Source organism: Salminus brasiliensis, chromosome 7 (assembly GCF_030463535.1).
Source record: "Salminus brasiliensis chromosome 7, fSalBra1.hap2, whole genome shotgun sequence".
In the NCBI taxonomy this organism is placed as follows: Eukaryota; Metazoa; Chordata; class Actinopteri; order Characiformes; family Bryconidae; genus Salminus; species Salminus brasiliensis.
In genome coordinates, this window is record NC_132884.1 from 7,287,073 (window position 1) to 7,311,173 (window position 24,101).

The 24,101-nt window shown below is 41.2% G+C and overlaps 1 protein-coding gene across 2 annotated transcripts; it reads left to right on the plus strand.

The window, feature by feature from the left end:
- Nucleotides 1–247: 247 nt before the first annotated feature.
- Nucleotides 248–22,047, plus strand: calcrlb (calcitonin receptor-like b). 2 transcript variants are annotated; one of them, XM_072683630.1, is made up of 13 exons: nt 248–475; nt 11,207–11,305; nt 11,427–11,565; nt 13,523–13,636; nt 13,895–14,007; nt 14,191–14,282; nt 14,384–14,510; nt 15,025–15,178; nt 15,276–15,336; nt 15,486–15,552; nt 16,827–17,045; nt 19,258–19,299; nt 19,507–22,047. In XM_072683630.1, the coding sequence occupies exons 2-13, from the start codon at nt 11,255–11,257 to the stop codon at nt 19,723–19,725; spliced, it is 1,398 nt and encodes a 465-aa protein (XP_072539731.1). In that variant the 5' UTR covers nt 248–475; nt 11,207–11,254; the 3' UTR covers nt 19,726–22,047. The 2 variants fall into 2 exon arrangements, with proteins under 2 accessions (XP_072539731.1, XP_072539732.1); XM_072683631.1 differs by having other exon boundaries at nt 248–471.
- Nucleotides 22,048–24,101: the final 2,054 nt, after the last annotated feature.

Here is a 24,101-nt window from a genome sequence, read left to right on the forward strand (position 1 = left end):
ATGAATTTGTTTAAATAAAGTCTAGAGCGAAAAGTAGAGCCGCTTGTCTCATAAACATAAAGCCAAGCGCGCCTGAATATTCTCAGAAAAGGCCAAACCCACCAACACCATACACAGAACACAGGAGCCGTAGACAACACCCACTCTTGCCTGTCAGCCAATCGCAGAGCGAGGGGGCGGGGCTCTGTCTAAATACGAGTGGGAAAACAAAGAAGGCGCGTGAGAGCTGTGGGTTCGCGTCCATTGGTCTGTGCGCCGTGTTTTACAAACTAGCTCCTCAGAGCGCCGAATTCAGCACGAGCTGGAGAGTGTGTGTGTGTGCGCGCGCGTGTGTGTGTGTGTGTGTGAGAGAGAGAGAGGGTGCGAGTGAGGGTGCGAGTGTGTCTGTGCTTGTTCTTCTAATGGGACTCAACCAAGAGATGATATGAAGAGGACAACTTCATTCTGAGCTCAAAAGACACTACTGGAACTGCTGGTAGTAGCTTTTACTGTTTTATTCGCTTGTGTTCAGACCAGGGTTGAGACTAGGAGGGGATTCACAGTGAAGTGGTGTTAATGATTTGGTCATTCAAGGCAATTTGGTGAGATTGACAAGTAAACTGACAGTAAACTGCTGATGGTGATGGGCTCCATAAAGCACGCTTTACTTTCCCACTGGTTGAGTTAAAATTAAGGTTCCCCAAGTTTTAGGAAGTTTAGAGTGAAGTTACGAAATATGGGCAAACACTGTCACACTGGCTTTAGATCCTGAGCTCCATGTTCTAGACACTTACACAAACAGTGAGAAAGCAGAGTACACTGGACTACATTGCTCTTTATAGCTATACTCTTAAAATCAGGGTTCTTCTAGGGTTCTTTAGTAAATAAATAACCATGCCAGCTGAAAGAACTGAAATTCTCTACCTGCTAAAGGATTCTCTAGCCTATATGGGTTCTTAAATGGACCTTTTGGAAATGGTTCCACGTATATATCTTCCCGTACAATAGCCTAGAGATTGCCTGCCTTATGGTTAGTATGAGCAGAATCTTTGTAGATAATGTAAAGAGCTATTTATGCATTCAGATGGTTGTTCAATAAAGTACATGGTTCTATATAGACTGAAGAACCGCTGAGGAGCCCTTTAAAGAATGTGGATTCTGACTCCATCCAAAACCTCAACCCAAAAACCTAATCCTCACTTAGGTCCTAAATCTAACCTGGATCCTAATCCTAATCCTAACCATAACATAATCCTCAGCCTTGTTATAAACCTAACCTAAACCATAATCTCAACCCAAAACCTAAACTTAATTCTCATCCTGGTCCTAAATCTAACCTGGGTCCTAATCCTAACCATAACCTATCCTCGTCCTTGTTCTAAACCTAACCTTAACCATAATCTCAAGACAAAACCTAAACCAAATTCTCATCCTGGTCCTAAATCTAACCTGGGTCCTAATCCTAACCATAATCTAATCCTCGTCCTTGTTCTAAACCTAACCTTAACCATAATCTCAAGACAAAACCTAAACCAAATTCTCATCCTGGTCCTAAATCTAACCTGGGTCCTAATCCTAACCATAACCTATCCTCGTCCTTGTTCTAAACCTAACCTTAACCATAATCTCAAGACAAAACCTAAACCAAATTCTCATCCTGGTTCTAAATCTAACCTGGGTCCTAATCCTAACCATAATCTAATCCTCATCCTTGTTCTAAACCTAACCTTAACCATAATCTCAAGACAAAACCTAAACCAAATTCTCATCCTGGTCCTAAATCTAACCTGGGTCCTAATCCTAACCATAATCTAATCCTCATCCTTGTTCTAAACCTAACCTTAACCATAATTCCAACCCAAAACCTAAACCTAATTCTCGTCCTAGTTCTTAACACAACCACACTAACCTTTACCATAACCTCAACTCATATCTTAAACCTAATCCTCATCCTTGTCCTAAACTTAACCTCAGCCCAAAACCTAAACCTAATTCTCACTCTGGTTCTTAACCTAACCATAGCTCAATCCTAACCTTAACCATAACCTCAACCCAAAACTTTAACGTTATCCTCACCTTGATCTTAAAGCTAAACTTAGTCCTAATCTTAACCCTGTATGTAGGGAGCTATGTGCTACCTACAAATCCTGCTATCCAAGTAAAGTGACCCAGCGTAGTTATCCCAGAACTGTATTCTGATCTGTTTCTAGGGGGCAAAATTAGCTAATCTTACCCTGCATTAGAGAGGCTGTGTAGAGCTAAACAGTGATTCTATTAATTCCAGTGAAACTCAAATACCTTGAAATTCCTGAAAAGTCGCTGCATAGCATCAGACTAAACCAAGATCAACACAAATGAAGTTGTCAGCACTCGGGTTGGACGGGTTGTATGTCAGTAAAGGATTTGATGTGTAGGTTAGAAGAAAATATTAATGTGCATATTCCTGCAGTCCAATGTAAAACCATGTATCTCCATTTTTGTGCGTTCTTAGTGTTCTCCGTCGTTTAAACCCTGGAGCTGCTCTGCTGTACATGGTGTAAATAATTCTGGATGAATGGACCACTAGAAATGCTCTAAATGACTTGGAATAATCTCTTATTTTACATTGACTTCTGTTCAGAGTTAAGACCATTTTTGCCTTCTCCTGTCACCAGATATTGATATTGGAGATACACGGTTTTCATTGAACAGCGACGATATAAAGAGTAGAATGGCTCAGTCTAATGGCTCTAGATTATAGCTACAGTGTGGCTGACCTTACCTTGGCTATCAAAAGACAGTATCAGGTTTTCTGTTGGTTTCACTGAAACTTTGTCCATTTTAAAAGATCTTGACACCAACAGGCTGAAGTGAACAGACACTGCTGCAGTTTTTAAGATATGCTGCTTGTTATCTGTGTAAAGGGTAGAATGGATCAGTCTGAATTTAGATGAACATATAATCCAGGTTTACACTGATGATTATAATCTAGTTCAAAGCTGAGTCATTTACCCGTGCACACTTCACAGTTCAGAATTTTTAGCTTTTAAATGATTCTTTGGTTCTGTACCAATTTAAAGGTTCTTCACACTCACACATCTCTTATACAAGCATTATTCTAAATGGAACCAAAAGTGGTTCTTCTATGGCATCCCTCAAAGACCTATCTAAAGAACCTTTATGAGGGTTTCAGGAGTGTAACTTAGAAATGACTTCAATTTCTTTTGTAAACTTGTAAACATTTCAGAGATACCAGGTTTTGACTGGACAGTGACTAGAACTGGATTAGGGTTTGAGATTAAGACTACATTCCTCGCTTTCTGTCTTTTGCAATACATAGGGTGCATTGGATGGAGAACTGGTGCATTCAGCTAATTTATGTTGCACCCATTACGGACACAGATGTGCAAATGCGCACACACATAGCTTATCTTGTCCCTGCAGATAAACGCAAACCTGTTGGCACCATGCCTAATGCCAGGCATGGGCTAGAGGGGTACAAAGTCCCCCAAGCGTTGAGCTGTGGAGCAGTGGATTTGTGTTCTGTGGAATGATGGTTCTCCATCTATACTTTTGGGACGTTTAGGTTGTTGAGGAGGAGGTGGGGTGGTGATCATTCAACACTAACACTCACTAATGCTCCTGTCGCTGAATGCCATCAAAACCTCACAACAATGTTCCAGAATCTAATAGAAAGCTCTAGATTACTCCAACAAATGCTGGATCAACTCTTATTTTTTAACAGATGTCAAAAAACTTTTGTCCATATAGTGGAAGTTTACTGTACACGTATGGACCATGCATTTCTACACATTAGGTATCCACAGTATCCACAGCGTAGGCTGTCTGCTGTAGTCTATAGCTCTGTGGGTGTAAAGTGGAAAATTTTGGTTTGATATCCATGGGTGTTTCCCAAACGGACATAAGTTAAACAAACTGTCAGCGCGCATGACAGGGGCTTCCTGATTTAATGGCTGGAGAGTGACCAGGCAGGGGCCAGGGCCCAGAGATAGATAGATAGAGGGAGAGGGAGAGATAGAGAGAGTGTTACTGGGAACTTAACATCCCATAAACTCCTTAGGCTCTCCAGGAAGGTCAAGATGTTATCATGTTTCAGTGCTTTGTTTTTCTACCAAGTGCTGCAGTTCATCCAGCCTGCCGGTGTCCAGCCATTCAATCTGATGTGGCATGTTTCAATACACTGAAGTCTTTACTTGTCTTCAAGCTTATCTTTAATAATATCTAGCTGAGGACTAAAGGCCGATGGTCATGGGAAACCAAATCCACCTCAGCAAGTCTTGGACTTCTTTCTTCAGAAGGGGTGGATCAGTTTCATGGGCTTGCTGTTTTTTTTTGTTAACACTGTCTGTTGGTTCTTGGATTGAGATACACAGGTTTCGGTCATGCTTTCCTGTCAAGTCTCAAGAATCCACTTAGGCTTGGTCAGGGCTTTCCTGATCAGGCCATGTGTGAGCAGACTATAGTTGAGATCTCACTGTTTTGTTAAGAGAAGCTGGACTGCTGAAAGAAAAACAAACAAGTCACCGCCTTTAAGCTTCCTGGTGTGACCCCGAGCACACCCAAGGAAATCCCAATATAGATATGGAAAGACTTCCATATCGCGGAGCGGCCATTGCTACATTACAACAATAACAATACAATAACAGAGTGGAATAATTACCTGAAACATTTCCCTCTGGTTTGAACGCCTCATTTATTTAGGATTCTGTGCCAGGGGTGGCCAGTTCTAGTACTTTTATAAAAAATAAAAAAAAAAGAAGAAAAAGAAAAAACCCTTTTGATGTCCTAAAGAGGTTTTTAGTGTAAAGTACATTTCCAGGTTTAAAGAGCCTGTAATGTAAAGGTTCTATACCAGTTTAAGGGTTCCCTCTAAAACTGTTCCATTATGTGGAAATCCTTTAAACTTCAAAGAGGAAGGCCAGTTAAAGAACCACATACAAGAAATACACTAAGTGGGCAAAAGTATTGGGACACCTGCTCATTCATTGTTTCTTCCAAAATCAAGGGTTTTGAAAAAGAGTTTATCCTGCTTTTGTTGCATTTGAGCAACTATCTTTACTGTCCAGGTATTGAATAGAGCACCAAGCATTTTTAGGGTATTTCCATGCATATGAAGAACCATTAAGTCAGGCTTAAATGTATGCCTTTAAAAGGTTTCTTACTGGTGTTGGTTCTTTATTTCATAGAACCCATCAATAAACTACCTCCACTCATACACTCCTAAAATACCTCCCTTATACTCAAAAAATATGGTTCCTGGGTGGTTTTTGGTCTTTGGATGTACAGTTCCAGGAAAAAAAAACCTTTCTGTGGTATAAAATCCTAGGTTCTATACAATTAAGCTCTTAAGCTCTTTTAGGCAGCCATGTCCTAAAGGTTAGAGAAGCGAGTTTGGTACCGGAAGGTCCTTGGTTCAATCCCCTGGACTGTCAGGAAGAGGGGGTGGGGGGAGGGTAAAGGAAATGCTCTTTATCCTCCATCGACATTCATGACTGAGGCACTCCTGAGTGAGACATCTAACCTCCATTTGCTCCCCAAGCTCAGAGTTGACTACCCACCGTGTGTTTTCATTGCCCCTAGTCACTAGTAGTTTAAAAGGGGCAGTGGTGGCTCAGCGGTTAGAGCTCCGGGATATCGATAACAGGGTTGTGGGTTCGATTCCCGGGCTCGGCAAGCTGCCACTGTTGGGCCCTTGAACAAGGCCCTTTACCCGCTGGAGTTGGCTGCCCACCGCTCTGGGTGTGTGTGTGTGTGTGTACTCACTGCCCCTAACACATGTGTGTGTGTGAGTGTGTTTAACCAGATGGGTTAAATGCGGAGGACACATTTCGCTGTACAGTCCACACTGTACAGTGACAAATACGTGCACCTTTAGTATGTGTGTGTGTGTTCACTTACACAGATGGGGTAAATCTAGAGGCTACATTCGGTTGTACTGCTGTGATGTTAATACCAATTTTCTGATTCTTTCTAAAATCGTTACATCATTACAGAGGTGTGGAGAACCACTTTTGGTTCCCTAAAGAACCACTATTGTAGGAGATGTGTGAGTGTGAGGAATCTTTAAATGGATAAAGAATCTGTGCATCAGGTGAAGGTCTTTCAAACCTTTAAAAGGTTCCTGACTCTTTAGGGAACCCAGACCTGGTTTGTCTATAATATTACTGATATATTAATTATATTATTACTGAACCCTTATTTTTAAAAGTGTAAAACTCTTGTCCTGTTGTAATTGGGCATACAGTGCCCGTGTGGACTGAAGTTCAAAGGTTTCCATCTTGGCTTACTATACTCCAACTCTTGGGCCTAAAATTCCCAAACCTGGATGTCTGGAGGGAGAACCCAGTAATGGACATCTTAGTTGACATTGGTGACATTTTCAAACATGCTGAGGTTTTAATTTAAAAACAAACCACAAAACAGTCGGATCCAGTAGTTATCATGTTCTCATCCAGTGAAAAGCAGACCTCATCTGCATGACAGCTTTCATTGGCTACTTCATAAAGCTTTGGCTCTACGCATACTTTTACAGAAACTGATCCTCGCTGCTTTCTCAAAGACTAATTGGAGGTGAAGGATACGCTTTTCAAGAAAAGGGCCACAAAGAGTTCTTTGAGCAATACCATAGCAGAACCACCTCTGGTTCCTTAAAGAAAATTATTAATGTGGAATTAATTATTATTATTATTATTATTATTATTAAGAGATTTTTTTTTGTTTAGAAGAACCTTTTAAAGGTTTATAGAAACATACAGAAATTACAGAAGCTAATACAGAAATAAGATAGCAAACGATGGGTTTTTATTTCCTTTTAACTTTGAAAGGGTTCTTCTCACTCACACATCTCATTTACAAAAATGGTTTCTTTAAGGATCCAGATTCTATAGATAACCAAAACTGGTTCTTCTGTGGCAGAGTGTAGATTTGTCTGAGGTTGTACACTCAAAACACTTTGGCATAGAATAGCTATATTACCTTCTTTAAGGTTTAGAAATCTCCAAATATACTTTTTTCTAGAACAGCAAGAACCTGTTAGGAACCTTTTAGTTTTAAAGTAGTGGTGACAAATAATCAATAAACATGCATGTCTTCTGTACACACCCTATGCCAAAAAGGATTCCTTTTAGGCATGGGCTAGAAAGGTATAAAGCCCCCCAGCATTAGGCTGTGGAGCAGCTTAATTGAACTGCGTTCTCTGGAATGATAGATGGTGCTCCATCCAATACTTTATGGGATGAGTTGGGGAGTTGGAGATGAGGTGGGGTGGTGATCATTCAACACCTTGACCTCACTAATTCTCTTATCGCTGAATGCAAACTCTTTTTATACCATTGATTTCAATGCTGTCCCAATACCCCATAGTTCATGTATTGTAGTGTAGAAAAAATGGTTCTATGACCCTATTGTAGAAACCATAGTGAACTTTCTTTGGTGGTATTCCTTATGTATGTGGAACCATTTAACCAATTCAGAAGGCTCTTTGTGTGGTCATGGGTCTATACTGAATCCAGTTTTTACTAAAGAACCACCTTAAGAAGAACTTTTTACTCTTGAAAATAACGGTTCCTGGGTGGCTTGGAAGTTCTAGGAAATTACATTGGTATTTGATTTACAAAAAGAACCAGCCATTGGAAACAGCTGTGTAGAGAGGTGCTGCCAATGAATTAGGACTCTCTGGAGCAGATATACATGAACCTATTGGAACCATTCCTAATGCCAGGCGTGGGCTTGAAGGGTTTAAAGCCCCCCAGCACTGAGATACAGAGCAGTGGAACTGTGTTCTCTGGAATGATGGTGCTCCATTACTTTTAGGATGAGTTTATGGAGTTGGACTTGGAGGTCCAGTTCTAGGAAAACTTTCATTGGTATGAAGCCTTTACATGCAGCTGGTGTTTTTTTTTTTACTTTAAAAAGTCTTATCTCAGTTACAAAACCAGCCTGGAAGGTTCTTTAGGAAATCATGGTTCTTTAGGGAATCACTGCCATAAAACCCTTTTTTGGGTTCCCTTTGATGACTTTATTGTCAAGAGTGCACACCTCCTGTATTGACTTAACTGGAATGACAGCATGAGCTAAAGAAAGACTATTTCAAAGACTTCAGTCTAGGAGATTTAGTTTCCATCTGAGACATGTAGCAAGGGTGCACTCAGACAAAAGAGCCACAGCAGGCCAATAAAGCTACTCTGGTTAGATCATATGCCGTTTTGTTAGTACGGATGCACCTCTCCTGCTCTGCGCTGTCAGCGAGAGATGCTGAGAAAGGAATGAGGGAAGGAAGGCAGGAAGGAAGGTTTAAAAGGATGGACACCACATATGGTTTTCAGCACCATTTTATTATTAACCCTGTGAAATCAAATGCCGCGGGTTGTCCAAAACCATGAGCCGGATTTTGAAGTGGAACCACTGATTTACCACAATAAAGCCACAAGCTGAAAAAAAAGGAACAGCGTTAAGCTAAAGAAAGAAAACTTCCTAAAAATCGGAACACAGGTTATTTTTCTTTGCAAGATGTTCTTGTCATCTTACCATGATCAAAGTCTCCACAAGGAGTGGCATTTCCTGCTTAAACGTGTTTCCCATCTAAATGGATGTTTAAAAAAAAAACTCTTATTAATTCAGCATGTCTGCCTGGACTTCTCGGAAGCGTGTCCTTTACCATTCCATAAAGGCAAAAGGCCGTCGGATAATTTTCCACATGAGCCCCGTCATCTGGTTTCGTTCCCTGTCCGAGCAGGAAATGTTTCGAGGCCGAACAAAAGAATCACACGGTGTCTCGTCCCCTTGACCACAGCCAGTCTGTCAGGTCCTGACTAAAATAGGAAAACAACAACAGACCCACTAACATGTCAGAGATGTTTTACAGCCTTGTGGTGGTTAACCAGGTTCTGTGAAGGTTCGCTGAAAAAAATGGGTCTGTGTGGGTCTGTGAGTCCCACAGAATCACAGCCTGAAGAAATATTACTCTTAAGTGTTTCCTGAAGCTGTAGCTCTAGCTAAAAATGGCATATTTATAGTAAATGAACTGTAATGGGTTTTAGTGGACAACAGTCTTAGAACTAAAGGTGCTGCAAAGGATTCTGGGATTGATGCCAGAGAAGAACCAATTTTAGTTCCCTAAAACCAAGGTTGCAAAAACCTTCACATAGTGGTAATGTTCGGTGAGAGTGTAATGGTTCTTACGAGAACATTAAATAACATTTTAAGGAGGATTTTTCCGATTTCAAAAGGTTCGTCACACTCCTACACCTATGAGCCATAACATTAGCACCACCTGCCTGATACTGAGGAGGTCCCCCTTGAACATTTGAGGCATGGACTCCACAAGAGCTCTGAAGGTGTCCTGTTATGTCTGGCACCAAGACGTGTTTTGGAGATGTTCTGACCCAGTTGTCTAGCCATCACAGTTTAGCTCTTGCTAAAATACCTCTTATTCTTATGCTTGGCCTTTTTTCTTGCTTTGAACACATCACCTTCAAGAACTGACCTTTCACTTGCTGCTGTATAATATATCCACCCCTTGGCAGATTTAGAAAAATGTTCCTCTGAAGAACCATCCACTGAAAGATATTTTTTAGGGACTACAGCATCTTCTGTAGCAGTGATTCTCACTGAACCCAGACCTTCCAGATTTTTTATGTGTCCATATGTGTTGCGAGTTGGGTTGGAGCAAATATTTGGACCACTTGGGGGTCCCTAAGGACCTGTTTGAGAGCCTTTTGTTCTCAAAGAACTATTTATGGCACCTTTATTTTTAAGAGTGTGGGTTCTGGTATTTGCAGGATGCCATGGAAGAACAACCTTTGGTGTCCTGAAGAAGTTTTCAGTGGATCTTTAGAGAACCAATTTTGCTGATGAGATGTGAGTGTATGAGTGAGTTGTAATAAAATTAATGTAATGTAAAGCTCTTAGACTTTGAAAAAGTTATTCCCATTCATAAATCTTTTTTGTTCTTTAAGGAACCAAAAGCAGTTATTTGATGGCACTACCCTTTTTGAAGTATGTCTTATTTTGGTATAGATTAACAGTGTGAATCAGATTCCTCGAAGCCTACAACAGTACTGCTACATTACTCATAGCAGCCACTGAGGTGTTTCCTAGAGACGTTATAGCCTTTCACCCTCATGGTAAACTGCAGGTCTTCACAGGCAAAAGTCATCACAGCACAAAGACAATGTGTTGTTTTCTCTTTCTTTAAAATTTGGCCTTGGCCTGGTCCTCCACAGCCAAAGCAGGCGCAGTGAGTGTTGTAGTGTGTGTCTCAGGATATTCTTGCTTCCCTTGTGTTGTGGTTGGGGGTCCCTTGACAGACTGAACGGTTATGTCAAACAGGCCTGGATTCTTTCCACTTGGCCTCCATTGGCTCCATTGCCACAGTCCTGGCTTGAAGAATGCATTGATAGATCCCAAGCCATTTGCTTAGAGAAACTTGGAAGTTTACTTTTACTATAGTGAACCATCAGAAACGTGCTGTTTTTGTCCATTTGTCCATCTGTCTAAAGCAGGGGTTCCCAAACTTTTCATGCCAAAGGTAGTGTTTATCTTGTGACCCACCACATATTTTATGGAATTAAATATACTATATGTATGATCACACACATACATTTCATTAATATTTGGTTATACTTAATATATCGTATTCAGATCTGTTCTGATTCAGCTGAGATTAGCTGTAAATCATTAGGCTAGAGCTACACCAGAATGGACACAACACAAGGCACAACATACTTTGAGCATTTGTAAATGATTGTAGTAGCAAGTATGTATTGGCCAGGAGCAGAAAAATATGGGATACTGGACTCTCTTGAACCTAGATAGAACCTGTTAGCACCATGCCTAATAGCAAATGTAGGCTAGAGAGGTATAAAGCCACCTATAGTTGAGCTGTGGAGCAGTGGAACTGTGCACTGTGGAATAATGGTTGGTGCTCTATCCAGTACTTCTTGGATGAGTTGAGGAGTTGATGATGAGGTGGGGTGGTGCTCATTTATTATCCTGACCTTACTAACGCTCTTGTTGATGAATGCAATCAAATTTTACAGCAATGCTTCAGAATCTAGTAGAATACCTTCCCTGGATAGTACTCCAGACAGTTACTTCAACAAAAGCAGTATAAACTCTTTTTTTAACACCCTGTGAATGAACTAGTGTCCCAATATTTTTGATTTGTGATGTTGAATAGTTTATTGTTCTAGGAATTTTTGTTTAAGTTCTATTCTCCTATTTTCAGGTGAAAAACAGGCAACATTGTGATATCGAGTCAGAGAGTATACAAACCATGTCTGGAAAATGGACCATCTCGTTTCTATTACTGTCCACAACCTGCGAGGTAGGAGTCTTCATTAATGCTAAACTCCCTGGAAGAACTAGAGCCACATTTTTACACAGAAATATGAAGCTTATGCAAGTTTGTTTATGTTATTGTAAAATCTATTATGTAATCCCTGCAGCTCTTTATAGTAGCCCTTTCAGCAAAGAATGACACTCAGGAGAAATCTAAAAGCGCCCTGGATGTCACCCAAAACAAGATTGTGTTGGCACAGTTTGAATGCTACCAGAAGATTACGAAAGATTACCACAGTTACAAAGGTAAGAACTCCAAACATCCACATTTTAGAGTATTTCCTTGTACAATGCTATTTAAAGGTAAATGTTTAGACTGTGGGCCTAATTATAGAGTTAGCTGCACAATTTTGTGCACATACCCTCAAACTACAGTCAATTACAATTAAATAGGACCATCTGGACAGATCAGCCTTTAACACTGATATACAGTATCAGTCAAAGTTTTGGACACACCTGGTTAAATGTATGGTGGTTATCACCCTAAAATATTTTATCCAAATGCTAGGGTGACCATTAAAAGAAGTGGACACTGAGGACACACGGGTATCCACCTTATTTAGGAAACTGAAAAGAGGATTTTTAAGGATATTTAGTGGTCCTGCTAAATGAGTTCATGTGTATGTATTCATGTACATTACCATACTGTTGTTGCATGGTGATGTCGCATGAGAGATATTTCCACCCTCTATAGTATAGACTATTATTAAGAAAGGGTAGTTCAGGGGAACTGTGGAGGTCAAGTTGAGATCTGGAAGACCAAAAAACTGTCTGAGAGAACTGATCATATGCTGGTGAAAAAGGCTAATCAGAACCCCCATATCCCAATATGACTACCTGGATACTATTGGACTACCAATGGCGGATAGATCAACTGAGTCAAAGTGGTGGTGCGCCTTTCCACTCCTCACAAAGCCCAACAGTTAAAGTATGCTACAGAACATCTAGACAAGCCAGATAAGTTTTGGAAGCAAGTGCTATGGACTGATGGACTGTCAAAATAGTACTCTTGCCAATTGTTACGCATTAATCTATCATCCGTTGGTGTTGTGTAGCCACCAGTGGCATTGGCTAATACAACATTTACCTGTGAAGGCCCTTACAGTCCATTACTCTACATATAGTAGAACATTTGTGGATAGGCCTTAAACAAGCAAGGCAGAAAGACAGCCCAAAACTATCTCAGAACTTGAGGCCTTCTATGAAAAAGAGTGGGAAAAAATTCCAACTGCAAAAACTGTTAGTTGCTAAGTAGTGATTTCTGCCAAATAGGGTGTTACTCTGTAACTCTGTCCAATTATTTTTACAGGCCATCTAAATTTTTGATGATTAGTTACAGAGGTTGTGTTTACTGCGTCTCAATTAAAAGATATTTGTCACTTGGCCGACGATGCCCCAATGCTCACAGACAGAACAATAAGTAAGGTAAATAATGGAGATGAGCAGCTGTTAACTCTATACGGGCACTGCACACAGTTAATGACTGGCACACAAACTCTTCGGATGATTCCTTGCTGTGATGGGTAAACAACAACTGACTCATTGGAATGTCATTGTATGTTGCGCCGGGTGTGTCCGACAGTATGCATTGTTCATCTGCAAACACTCAACTATATATTTGTGACCCATGGCACGGCTCCAGCCATTTCCAGGCAGACATTTGTTTGACAGAAACGCTGAAGATCGTCAGTGTTTGTCTAGATTGAGCTTTGTGGTTTTTGTCACCAGCTGGCGTAAATCAGGTTTATGTGTCAGTGAGTATGCATGAGCTACAGTGCATGATTGCCTCTCCTAATGTGAAATTCCACCATTTTTTATATCTGCATGTGTAAATCATTACGATAAATGCAGACAAAGTCATTTGGGGTGGTTTGGTGTGAAACGCATCATTCTAGAAAAGTGCTCACAGTGGTGGTGTTAGGATCCAGATAGCATCACACATTTTCATTCTGTTAAAAGGGTTACAGTCAGCATAAGCTGATTTTGCTGAATTCAGTTGTTGGATTAATAAAAAAGAAATATTTAATTGGAATCAAATGTAAAAAAGTACCTGAATTTACTGACGTTTTGGCAGAGGAACATGCCTGAAGCTTCTTCTCCCTAATCTAATGTCCTATAAAATTCCTTTTCTGCCCTGTCCACACGTCTATGACGAGTCTGCGTGAATCCAATCTTGAAAGTATTGTGCTGTTTGTGGCTGCAGAGGAGCCGTCATGTAACCGCACGTGGGATGGGTGGCTGTGCTGGGATTACATACAGACTGGACTCACTGCAACTCAACACTGCCCAGATTACTTCCATGACTTTGACACCTCAGGTATTCTTTCACTCCTATGTCTACATATAGTCCATATACATGTCCATGTACATATAGCTGACAGATGCGCATACACACACAGCATGTCTAGTCACTGTAGAGAAGTATTGCTAATTGTATAGAACTCTCTGGAGCAGATGAACATGAACCCATTGGTACCATGCCTTATGGCAGGTGTGTGCGAGAGGCATATAAAGCCACCCCGCAGTGAGCAGGACTGCAAAGTTTTGACCGCTGGTCTATATGCTGTTTTTTCAGAGGAGGCCTCGAAAATCTGCACCGAGGATGGTTATTGGTTCATCCACCCTGAGAGCAATCGAACGTGGACCAATTACACAAGCTGTAAAAAGTTAATCAACGAACACAGACAGGTCAGTTGGAATTGACATTGTCCTACAACTGCTACTGTAAGGTCAGCGTAACTAAACTCAGGGATACACAGAGATCCACAGCAGATACTAGGCTCTGTGTACACTGCCTTCAGATTCAAGGGCACATGCTAAATGTCTATAAGTAAAGGATTATTGATGCATTATGGATTTCTTTTCTTTTAGGTGGCGATAAACCTCTACTATTTGGGTCTTATTGGTCATGGACTGTCCTTGATATTTTTGTGCGCCTCTCTGGGAATATTTTTCTATTTCAAGTAAGTCAACAGTGATGCTGGTCCATTTTCTTTTTGCACAACAGTGACTAAGAACCTGTGATGTTACTCCACACATACTCACTGACTTTCTCGTCCTCCAGGAGCTTAAGTTGCCAGAGGATTACTCTCCATAAGAACCTTTTCTCCTCCTTTGTCTTAAACTCGATTATAACCATCATTTGGTTCACTGCTGTTGTCAACAACCAAGAGTTAATACAAGCAAACCCAGTGAGTAGTCCACATTTTCATTGCCATGCACCTAAATCAACACTATGACCATTTGGTTTATTAAATATTCATTAATGATAAGGCTAATACAAATTCATAACTGCATTGCCGCTCGAGCAGCATAAGGTGTGTTTTTGTTTGAGTTAGGTCAGGGGTGGGCAACGGGGGCTGTAGTCCAGCACAGTTTGCTGAGTTCTCTGCTCTAACAGACCTACTAAACCTGCAATTTACAGGTGAGTTGAATCAGGTGTGCCTGCGCAGGAAAAGTACTGTGCATGAATCCACCCCTTAGAGCAGAGTTGCCCACCCCTGCTTTAAGTGGTCTACCAGAAAAACCAACTTGACCTAGCTGATGTACTAAAACTACTTTGAACATCTTAAACTAGCCAGACTGTTATTTTTTCACAGGGGACAATATAATCTTTCCAAATAACACTTTAAGATATGTCTGCTCACACACACACATGCACACACACACACACACATAACATTGTGTCTATGTTATTGCCTCCAGGTAAGCTGTAAGGTGGCCACCTTCATCCACCTGTATGCTTTTGGGTGCGTGTACTTCTGGATGCTGTGCGAAGGGATCTACTTACACACACTCATTGTGGTGGCTGTATTTGCAGAGAAGCAGCACCTGATGTGGTACTATCTTCTGGGCTGGGGTACGTTGGTCATGTGCACTTCTTGTTTCTCTGCTTTGATGGCTTAACTGTTTGGTCCACAACTGATGTGACTGAGAGTGTGTGTGTTTTTTTTCAGGATTTCCTCTCATTCCGGCTTTGATACACGCCATAGCCAGAAGTTATTACTTCAACGACAAGTAAGTTTATGTGCTAGTGAAACACATTGAAGCCACAAAAAGAGACCAGCTGAGCTGTTGAAATCAGGAATACACAGTCATTCTGTTATGGCATTGAGAGTGGAGTGTAACAATGTGAAAATCTGCATCTTGTTTTCTCCTCATTGCAGTTGTTGGATCAGTCACAATACATCTCTGCTTTATATTATCCATGGGCCCATTTGTGCTGCTTTACTGGTGAGTGCTCTCTCTCTTTTGCCCTCTTCCTCCCCCTCCCTTTCTCCTTTGCCCTTTCCCTTTGTGTTTGTGCTAGAAATCTAATTTGAATGGATTTGTTAGCTGTTCTTAATTGAGTTAGTTGGGAACAGCTCGATGTTGTGGAACTATTTCCTCCAGCACAGTTATTGATTAAGCCACTGCACACCAATATACTCACAAAATAACTACAAATAAAACCTAGCCGTTAGCTCTAAAGCAATCCCCTTTATGACTTCTGCAGAGCAAGTTACCTTACCTCAGACATCCATGAGCACCAACAGGTCAGAACCAGGAGATAAGCCCAGCAATGGGAACAAAACACATCTACAATGATTACAGACAAAAACGCATGAATAAAGGCACTGGCAAGATCTGCACCCTTTCAGAAATACGGTGGTATATATCATAATATGAAATACACGATTCCCTGAAACATACAGGTATTCAGTACTAGAAAAACAACAAATCCACAACACACCAAACCCAAAGCCCGAAGACGGTCCGCCCAGAAGTGGTTAGCAGCACCTTATCTTTTGTGAGAATCGTATACACTGATTTCCTTCAGGCTAATGTGGTTCCTTGATTGGACATGAGATCTGACAGTGTTTACTGCCTCTGTAAATAAAACCTTTGAAACATTTGAAAGCATTTACCATGTGTATGACTTCACGTTATTTCCTGTGTAACCTCAGAGAGAAATAAACGAGTGCCAACACTCACCTGAAACTAATCATATCTTTTCCGAATGCATTCTATGCCATTTAATGCATTCCTACCCATTACAGTATAACTACTAATTACAAGTCAAGTAACAATGCTTTTTTCTGTGTTTATTGAAAGGCATGAATGCTTTTCCAGATAATGCTATCCCAAATAATGTGTAAATGCTATAAAATCCTTGGAACAATGTTCCACATGTTGATAAAAAGCTCTCCATGTTACTTCAACAAAAGCAAGATAAACTCTTTTTAATACCCTTGATTTCGGAAGAAATAATTAATAAGCAGGTGTCCCACTTTTATCCATATTATTTATCAAGAGGCTAACATTTCATAATACACCTACCTCAATACACCTGATTCAGCCCAAGAAGGTTCATTACCAGACATTAAATGCAAGGGAAAATATACAAATGAGCAAGTGAGCCTCCAGGACTGGAGCTGGGCAAAGTTGAGGGCCTAGACCTACTTTAAATGCACAAGCTCTCCCTCATACTTTAATTCTGTCTCTCTCATTATCTGTGATTTGCTCAGGTCAATCTGTTCTTCCTCCTGAACATCGTCAGAGTATTGATCACCAAGCTGAAGGTGACCCACCAGGCGGAATCCAGCCTCTATATGAAGGCTGTGAGAGCTACCTTGATCCTGGTGCCACTCCTGGGCATCCAGTTCGTTCTGCTGCCCTATAAACCAGAGGGGAGTCTCTCCTTCGAAATATACGAGTACATGATGAACATCCTGATGAATTACCAGGTGAGAACTGCTCGATTTCAGTTGCAAGAGAACCAACTTGGTTGTAAAACTGAAGATAGATGGTTTGGTTGAGGGCTGCTGTTCTGTTCTGCTGAAGACCCAACTGCGTACAGTGGTTCTTAAACCAGTCATCAGGGCTCCCCAGAGGGTCCACATGTTTGTGCTTTTCCAGATCCAGATTAATTCACAGGGGGCCATTTGTAGGCCCTGAGGACAAGTTTGAGAACCACTGGGGTACCGTCCCAATAACCCGCCTCTTAAACAACACTCTGGAGCAGGTCTACTTTGTTACGTTTCTTATTGATAGTAAAGAGGATGAATTTTGTTCTGTCCTTCATGCCTGTTTACCAATGAGTTACGATTAAAGATTAATCTAGCATGCTCTGTTCCCTGAATACTGTTGTAACTGTTGTCCCCAGTGGATATCTGGATGTATTGCCAAGAATACATCCAGATATCCAAGATCAGAACTTAGTGGCCTGATATCATCAGAAAATGCTGGATTGAATGGAGTCTTCTAATAAATGCATTCAGCTACATTAAGCTGCACTCATTGCAAATATGTGCAAATACACACACCCTGTAGAGAAGTATATAGAAACAGAAGCAAATAGAATAGGACTCTCTGGATCAGATAAACAACACAAACCTTTTGGCACCATGCCTAATGCCAGGCATGTGCTAGAGGGGTATAAATGCCCTCCAGCGTTGAGCTGTGGGGGCAGTGGAACTGTGTTCTTTGGAATGATGTCTGGTGCTCCATCCAGTACTTTTGGAATGAGTTGGGGAGTTAGGGGGGGATGAGGTAGGGTGGTGATGAACCAACATCTTGATCTCATTACTTTGACAAGATAGAAAAACTATTTTTTAACACTCTTGATTTTGAAAGAAACTGTGAATGAGGTGTCCCAATACTTTTGTCCACAATAGCCAATATTTATCAAGCTTCTGAACGCTGATCTTGTACCTGTTCATGCCTTTTGCAAAACAGTACATTCAATTAGACCTGTTGGGTGGTAGAGTGTAGTTTAAGCATAATAGCCCACTTGTAGATGTTCTTATTACGTGGTCCTCAATCAAACCAGTTTATTTTAAAGCTTATTTTTTTTCTTATATATATATCTTATATATATAATATCTGACCACAAGAACATCATGTTCAGATGTCCCTATTGGGATTTGTTTTGACTGTATCTCAGAGTCCTTTTGGCACCAAGATGCACTTGAACAGGCCGATCACTCTGAAGCCAACTAACATGACCCAGAATTCAAACCAGTGATCCTTGAATCATAGGGGCAGCACCTTAGTCCACTGGACCACTGGAGCCCAGATTAGCTCTGATGAAAGCATTAGCTTTGTTTTCCGAACTTAAACAGGATGCCACAGGAGACCAAGAGTCTTTCCAAGAGTAAAGATGTGGAGTACACACACACTCCTTCTGGCAGTGAAGTTCTTTGTCATTTCAGACAATACATTCTTGTGTCTGTTTGGATTGTGTGCTGATTGTGAAACTACTGTTAAATGCTTATCTTAGGTGATTTGATTAAAAACAGCCCTCTAAAGCTTAGTGGTTTCATTAGCCGCTACTCAGAATGGCTTTAGGAGAAGAAAAACTGTACTGTGAGGTCTCTGCCTAGAACTTAAGGCTGCTCATGACTGCTCAAGTAGAGAGGACCATTCAGGAGTGAGTACTCTATGTGGACAAAAGTACTGGGACACAAGCTCATTCACTGTTTCTTTGTAAATCTTTTTTTAAAGGGTATTAAAAAAGAGTGCCTCCTGCTTCTGTCTGTAACTGTCTCTACTGTCAAGGGAAGGATTTCTACTAGATTCTGGAAGATTGCTGTGTGGATGTGATTGCTTTCATTGACAAGAGTGTTACTGAGATCAGGATGTTGGGTGATCACCACATAAAACTATTAGATAGAGCACCTTTATTCCAGATAACACAGTTTCAACGCTCCACAGCTTAATGTTGGCGGCTTCATACCGCTCTAGCCCTGGCATTAGGCACGGTGGTGCCAACAGGTTCATGTTAATCTATTCCAGAGATTCCTATTATATTGGCAGTACTTAACAATAGACATATACTTAAATTAGCTGAATGCATTCATTTGAAGGAGTGTCCATAAACATTGGGACACATGGTGTATTCTGATTTTGAGATGATATTCTCTAGTCTAATCTATGCACTTTCATTCCACACTCTAGGGTCTCCTGGTGGCAACAATCTTCTGCTTCTTTAACGGAGAGGTGAGTCACTGTAATAACAAACTCAGTTTTAGTGACCGCTTGATTTAAAATCATGCCAAAAGAACTTATTATTATAAGATAAAATAAGATAATCCTTTATTAGTCCCACAGTGGGGTATTTTCAGTCATCACATGGCCATATTCATCTGTCATCTGAGCCAAACTTGCCCCCCCAGACCAAACCTTGTATCTCTATTTGGTCTCCAGGTCCAAGGCGTGTTACGGCGGCACTGGAACCAGTACCGCATCCAGTTCGGCGGCACCTTTTCCAACCAGGAAGCCCTGCGCTCTGCATACTACACAGCCTCTTCCATGACAGAAGTGCACCGTTGCTACAGCATCGACGGGCACATGGAGACACTGAATGGCAAGAGCTTCCACAACATGGAAGCCACCATCCTTCGGTCAGATAACCTGTACATGTGAGGAGGCCGCTGGCATGAGCCTTTGACTCTTAGAAGCGCTCAGAGGACCTGACCACAAGAACATCATGTTCAGATGTCCCAGTTGGGATCTTTTTTCTGATTGTATCTCAGAAATCCTTTTGGCACCAAGAGGCCATTTGCTCTCAAGCCAACGAACAATAACCTCATTGATTTCTTAAGGAAGATGGGATTCTTGTTCACAAAGGAATACAGAGGGAAGCTAGCACCTACATCACCTCTTCCCTCCACCAATTAATTCCGATGAAAGCATCATCCATCCAGCTGCGTTTTTCCAGTCTTAAACAGGACAGCACATGGAAACTCGAGTCTTTACAAGAGCTAAGATGTGGATTACATTCCCTCTGGCAGTGAAAGGAAGTTCTTTGAGATTCAGAAAAAAAAGTTCTGGTTTCTATACTGAGGGTGTGTTGATTGTGAAACTCCATCTGTTCTTTGTTGTTTCCGCACTTGACAGTTTGAAATGCAATGTTTCTGAAAAGCGGACTTTATATTTTCAAATGAGACAGAGAAAAACCACAGCAAGGAAAACCACACTTATGGAATGCACTGATGCATTCCAGGCTGTTATGTCTTAAAGCCTATATACTAAAGCACATGGGAATTTCACTGCATCCGACTGGTAATGCGAAGGACCATCCACAGCTCAGATCAATTCAGAACTATCCCATGTGTTTTTTGGATGGTTGCATTTCCCGCTCCACTCTGAGTTGTTTCTTTAGCACTACTTATGGACTACATATGGATAGTCTTGATTATGGACTAAACTGATAATATACTGTACAGTACTGTGCAAAAGTCAGAGACCAACATCCATTTCTTTCATTTCCAGTCAAAACAACCTTTAAGTACAAGCTATTTCTCTTTTAGTGTCAGGGAAAAAGCAGGGAGCATGCGCTATATGGAGAGAAGTATTGGGACACCTGCTTATTTACTCTACTGTCCAGGAATGACTTTCTACTAGATTTGCTGTGAGGACTGAATCAGACAATCAGCTACAAGAGCATTAGTGAGGTCAGGATGGGGCGATTACCACCCCATCTCATCCCCAACTACCCACATCTTCCCAAATGTACTGGGTGGAGCACCACCATCATTGCAGAGAACACAGCTCAGTGCTGAGGGGCTTTAAACGCATCTAGCCCATGCCTGGCATTAGACATGGTGCCATTAGGTTTATGTTTATCCTACTGGCAGTACATCTCTACAGAGACTAGACAAGCTGTGTGTGTATATTTGCACATCTGTATCAGCAATGGGTGCAACTTAGCCAATGATGTTGAAGTCTAGACTCTTCTGTCTACTGTTCAGACAGCTTCAACAGTTTAAGCAGAAGTTCTTAGTAAGGGCTACTTCTTGATAAGCTCCACGTCCCAGAGTGTAGAGTCGTCTTCTCACAGTGGAAGGATAGGCAGGAAAGACGGGGACAGTTCGGGTGGTCTGCCAGTTCTTGCACAGTTTTTAGAGTTTTAGTTTTTATATCTCATCTCAGAAACGTCTGTACAATAACTTGATGACTTGATGGCTGTTTTTGACAAGAAATGAAATGGAATGAAATGAAGGGCACTCTTCTTGCAGAGTACTGTAAAAACAAGACCTTGATAGATGTGACCAAATGAAACTACCACAGTTGCCATTCCACATAATCTCCATCTCCATCTAGAACATCTTTAGTACAGTTTAGAGTCTAAACTAGTTTAGCACGGCTGCACCTGAAAGGGAACAGTTCCCTCACTTCACTGATTTTACAGCCAGCATACAGTACACAGGTTTACGTTTTTTAAGGTCTGGTGAAAGTTTTAAATCGAGGCCTTATTCAGCGTGTCTATATGTCTGGAACATACAGGCGCTTTTGATGGTTCCTCATGTTTCTCTTTAGGGCATTTCAATCTAATGTTCATATGCTGGAAAGGAACCTGCTCACACTTGGAGACTGTAAATATGTTTCTCGCTCTAGGTGTGTGACGGATGTCTGTGTGAGTGCAATTTGTGTATATTTATAAAGGCATAGTATGCTCTCGGTTACTATTCGTCAACATATTTTAAGGTTTAGGCATTATTACTACAGTTAGATTTATGATACATGTCGATCAGCTGGTTTAATCCTTATTGATGTCAGGAAGTTGCCTCTGCGCAGGTGGTGGCGGCGGCGAGATAGCAAATTCTAATTGTGTCTTCTCTCATGTTCAGTTGCATGTTAAACACATTGTGTCAATGTTGCCGTTTCTTTGTGCCAAATTGCATTTTGGTATTCCTTTTTAAGTTATTGTACTTAAAGACAAATATATCATAGGCCTTAAACAAACTGCAGAGTCTTGGTCAGTGTTTTTGGATAAACTCAAGTTCATTCTTAGGATCTGCATAAAATATATTTGAGAGAACCTCCAGGTTTCTACCCTTCAGCAACGGGAATGAGAAAAGCTTATCTCGTCATAGTTGGTGGAAATCCACCTGTTTAGCTGCATTCGATACCTTCTAAAGCTAGTCCAACTGGAGCACAAGCTCCAACTTTCATAGAAAAAAAGGAATATCTGAATATCTGAGTCAACCTAAATCAGGTTGACTCAGATCACCCCCCCCCTTTTTGTGTTTTATCTGATGTTTGGGATTAGCAACTTTCAGGGGAAGTAACTGAGCTGGTCTGAGAAGGTCTGGTGGACAGACAAGGCTTTGCTATCTGACACTGATTAGATTTGGAGCATAAATTAGGGCTCACCTGTGGTTTTAAAATCACAAACATCTGGCACACACTGTTGCATACCACTGCAGTGAATTTGGTATTGCAGTAAAAGCAATGAAGCAGTAGCACTGTGTAAGCTGTGAACACAAAGATGCTGAGATGGACACTCAGGGTTTGGCGTAAAGAAACGTACCCAGCGAATGTCTGTTAGCTGAATTAATGTTGAAATTACGTACAGTTCATTACTGCTGACAATGAAAGTTGACGCCCAATCGTTTCAGTGTAGCTACTGAAAAGACAAGGCTCCTGTAGTCTGTTGCACTTGTACTCTGGAACACCTCTTTAGACGTGTAGAATCTCATACAAGTTCCAACCAGGCCTCATGTGCAGTGTACAACCCAGATGGGGCCCATGCTTAACCCCTCCTGGTCCCATCACTTACCCTGGTGGGACCCTGGTGGGCATCCATATGTGGGACCAACATGGAACCCATGAACAAAACTTTTTGGTTCCCAGTTGGGCTAACCATACAGGCCTTCCATAAAAGTATAAAATTATTTGTTTGGGCCAAAAAAAAGCTGAGATGCCGTTTTACAAGTCTATTTACCACCCTGTTATTTTGTCTCTGAATGAAACACAGTTTTTTCTTTTTTACGGAGGGCTTGTGAAAAAAAAAGTTAAGCTCTGTTTTTACTGGCTGGCTTACATCACAGTGACGGCCCAGAGCCACACAGAATGGCTTAGCTTAGCTTAGCATAACTATGAAGCTGCTAATTTGGCACGGCGTGGTGTTAGCCCATCTCTCAGTGACTCTGTTGCTCGTCTTTGTAACTCACTTTCATCTGTTCAATGTGAATTTAACAGCGGTCATGTGTGTGATTGCAAAGTTGATTCCACGGCTGAATGTTGACTGGGTACTAATTTGGGTTCCTTTACAATGGTGGTGAACTGAACCAGGGTGTCACAATGTCTGCAACACAAATATACAGCTATTTTATTTACTATCCAAAACCGCAAGTGAACCTACATGTTGGTAATGGTATAATGGTGTTTTTGGGGGACTATTTTGACTTACAAGGACCTGCACTCCAAAACCTTTTTATCAGAAAACAATGCCTTAGCCATTTGTCATCTTTTTCAGTATTAACATTTGGATGGGTGGACGTCTGGTTCCTATCACCACCTCTGTGAACAGTTCTGACACGGAAACATTCTTTAGAACGACGGATTCCAAACCGAACCACTCTAAATTACTTGGTTGACAAACTGACAGTTTAATTACAGAGAAATTGTGAAAACATGTAATTCCCAATTCATTTTTGGGGCAAATAAGACAGTTGCTAATTTCCAAGCACTTCGGAATGCGGGGCTCTTTCTTTTATTGTCCCTCTTGGAAAAGTGATGTTGCTGAGGGTGCTTCGTTCATGTTGCCTGGTTGCTAAAGATACCATGAAGGTCACGCTGTTAAGTGATATGTGACTGCCGGTGGTAGCTTTAGTCCAACAGGATGTGTTACTTCCTCACACACACACACATACACACGCACACATACACAAGAACACACACGATGGAAAATGGAGATGCAGAAGTAAACAGCCCGCAGCTGACATGTGCTTCTGCCTGTGGGAACAGCACAGGAAGAAGCCTCAGATTTGGTACTGCCACAAACTCTTGCTGAC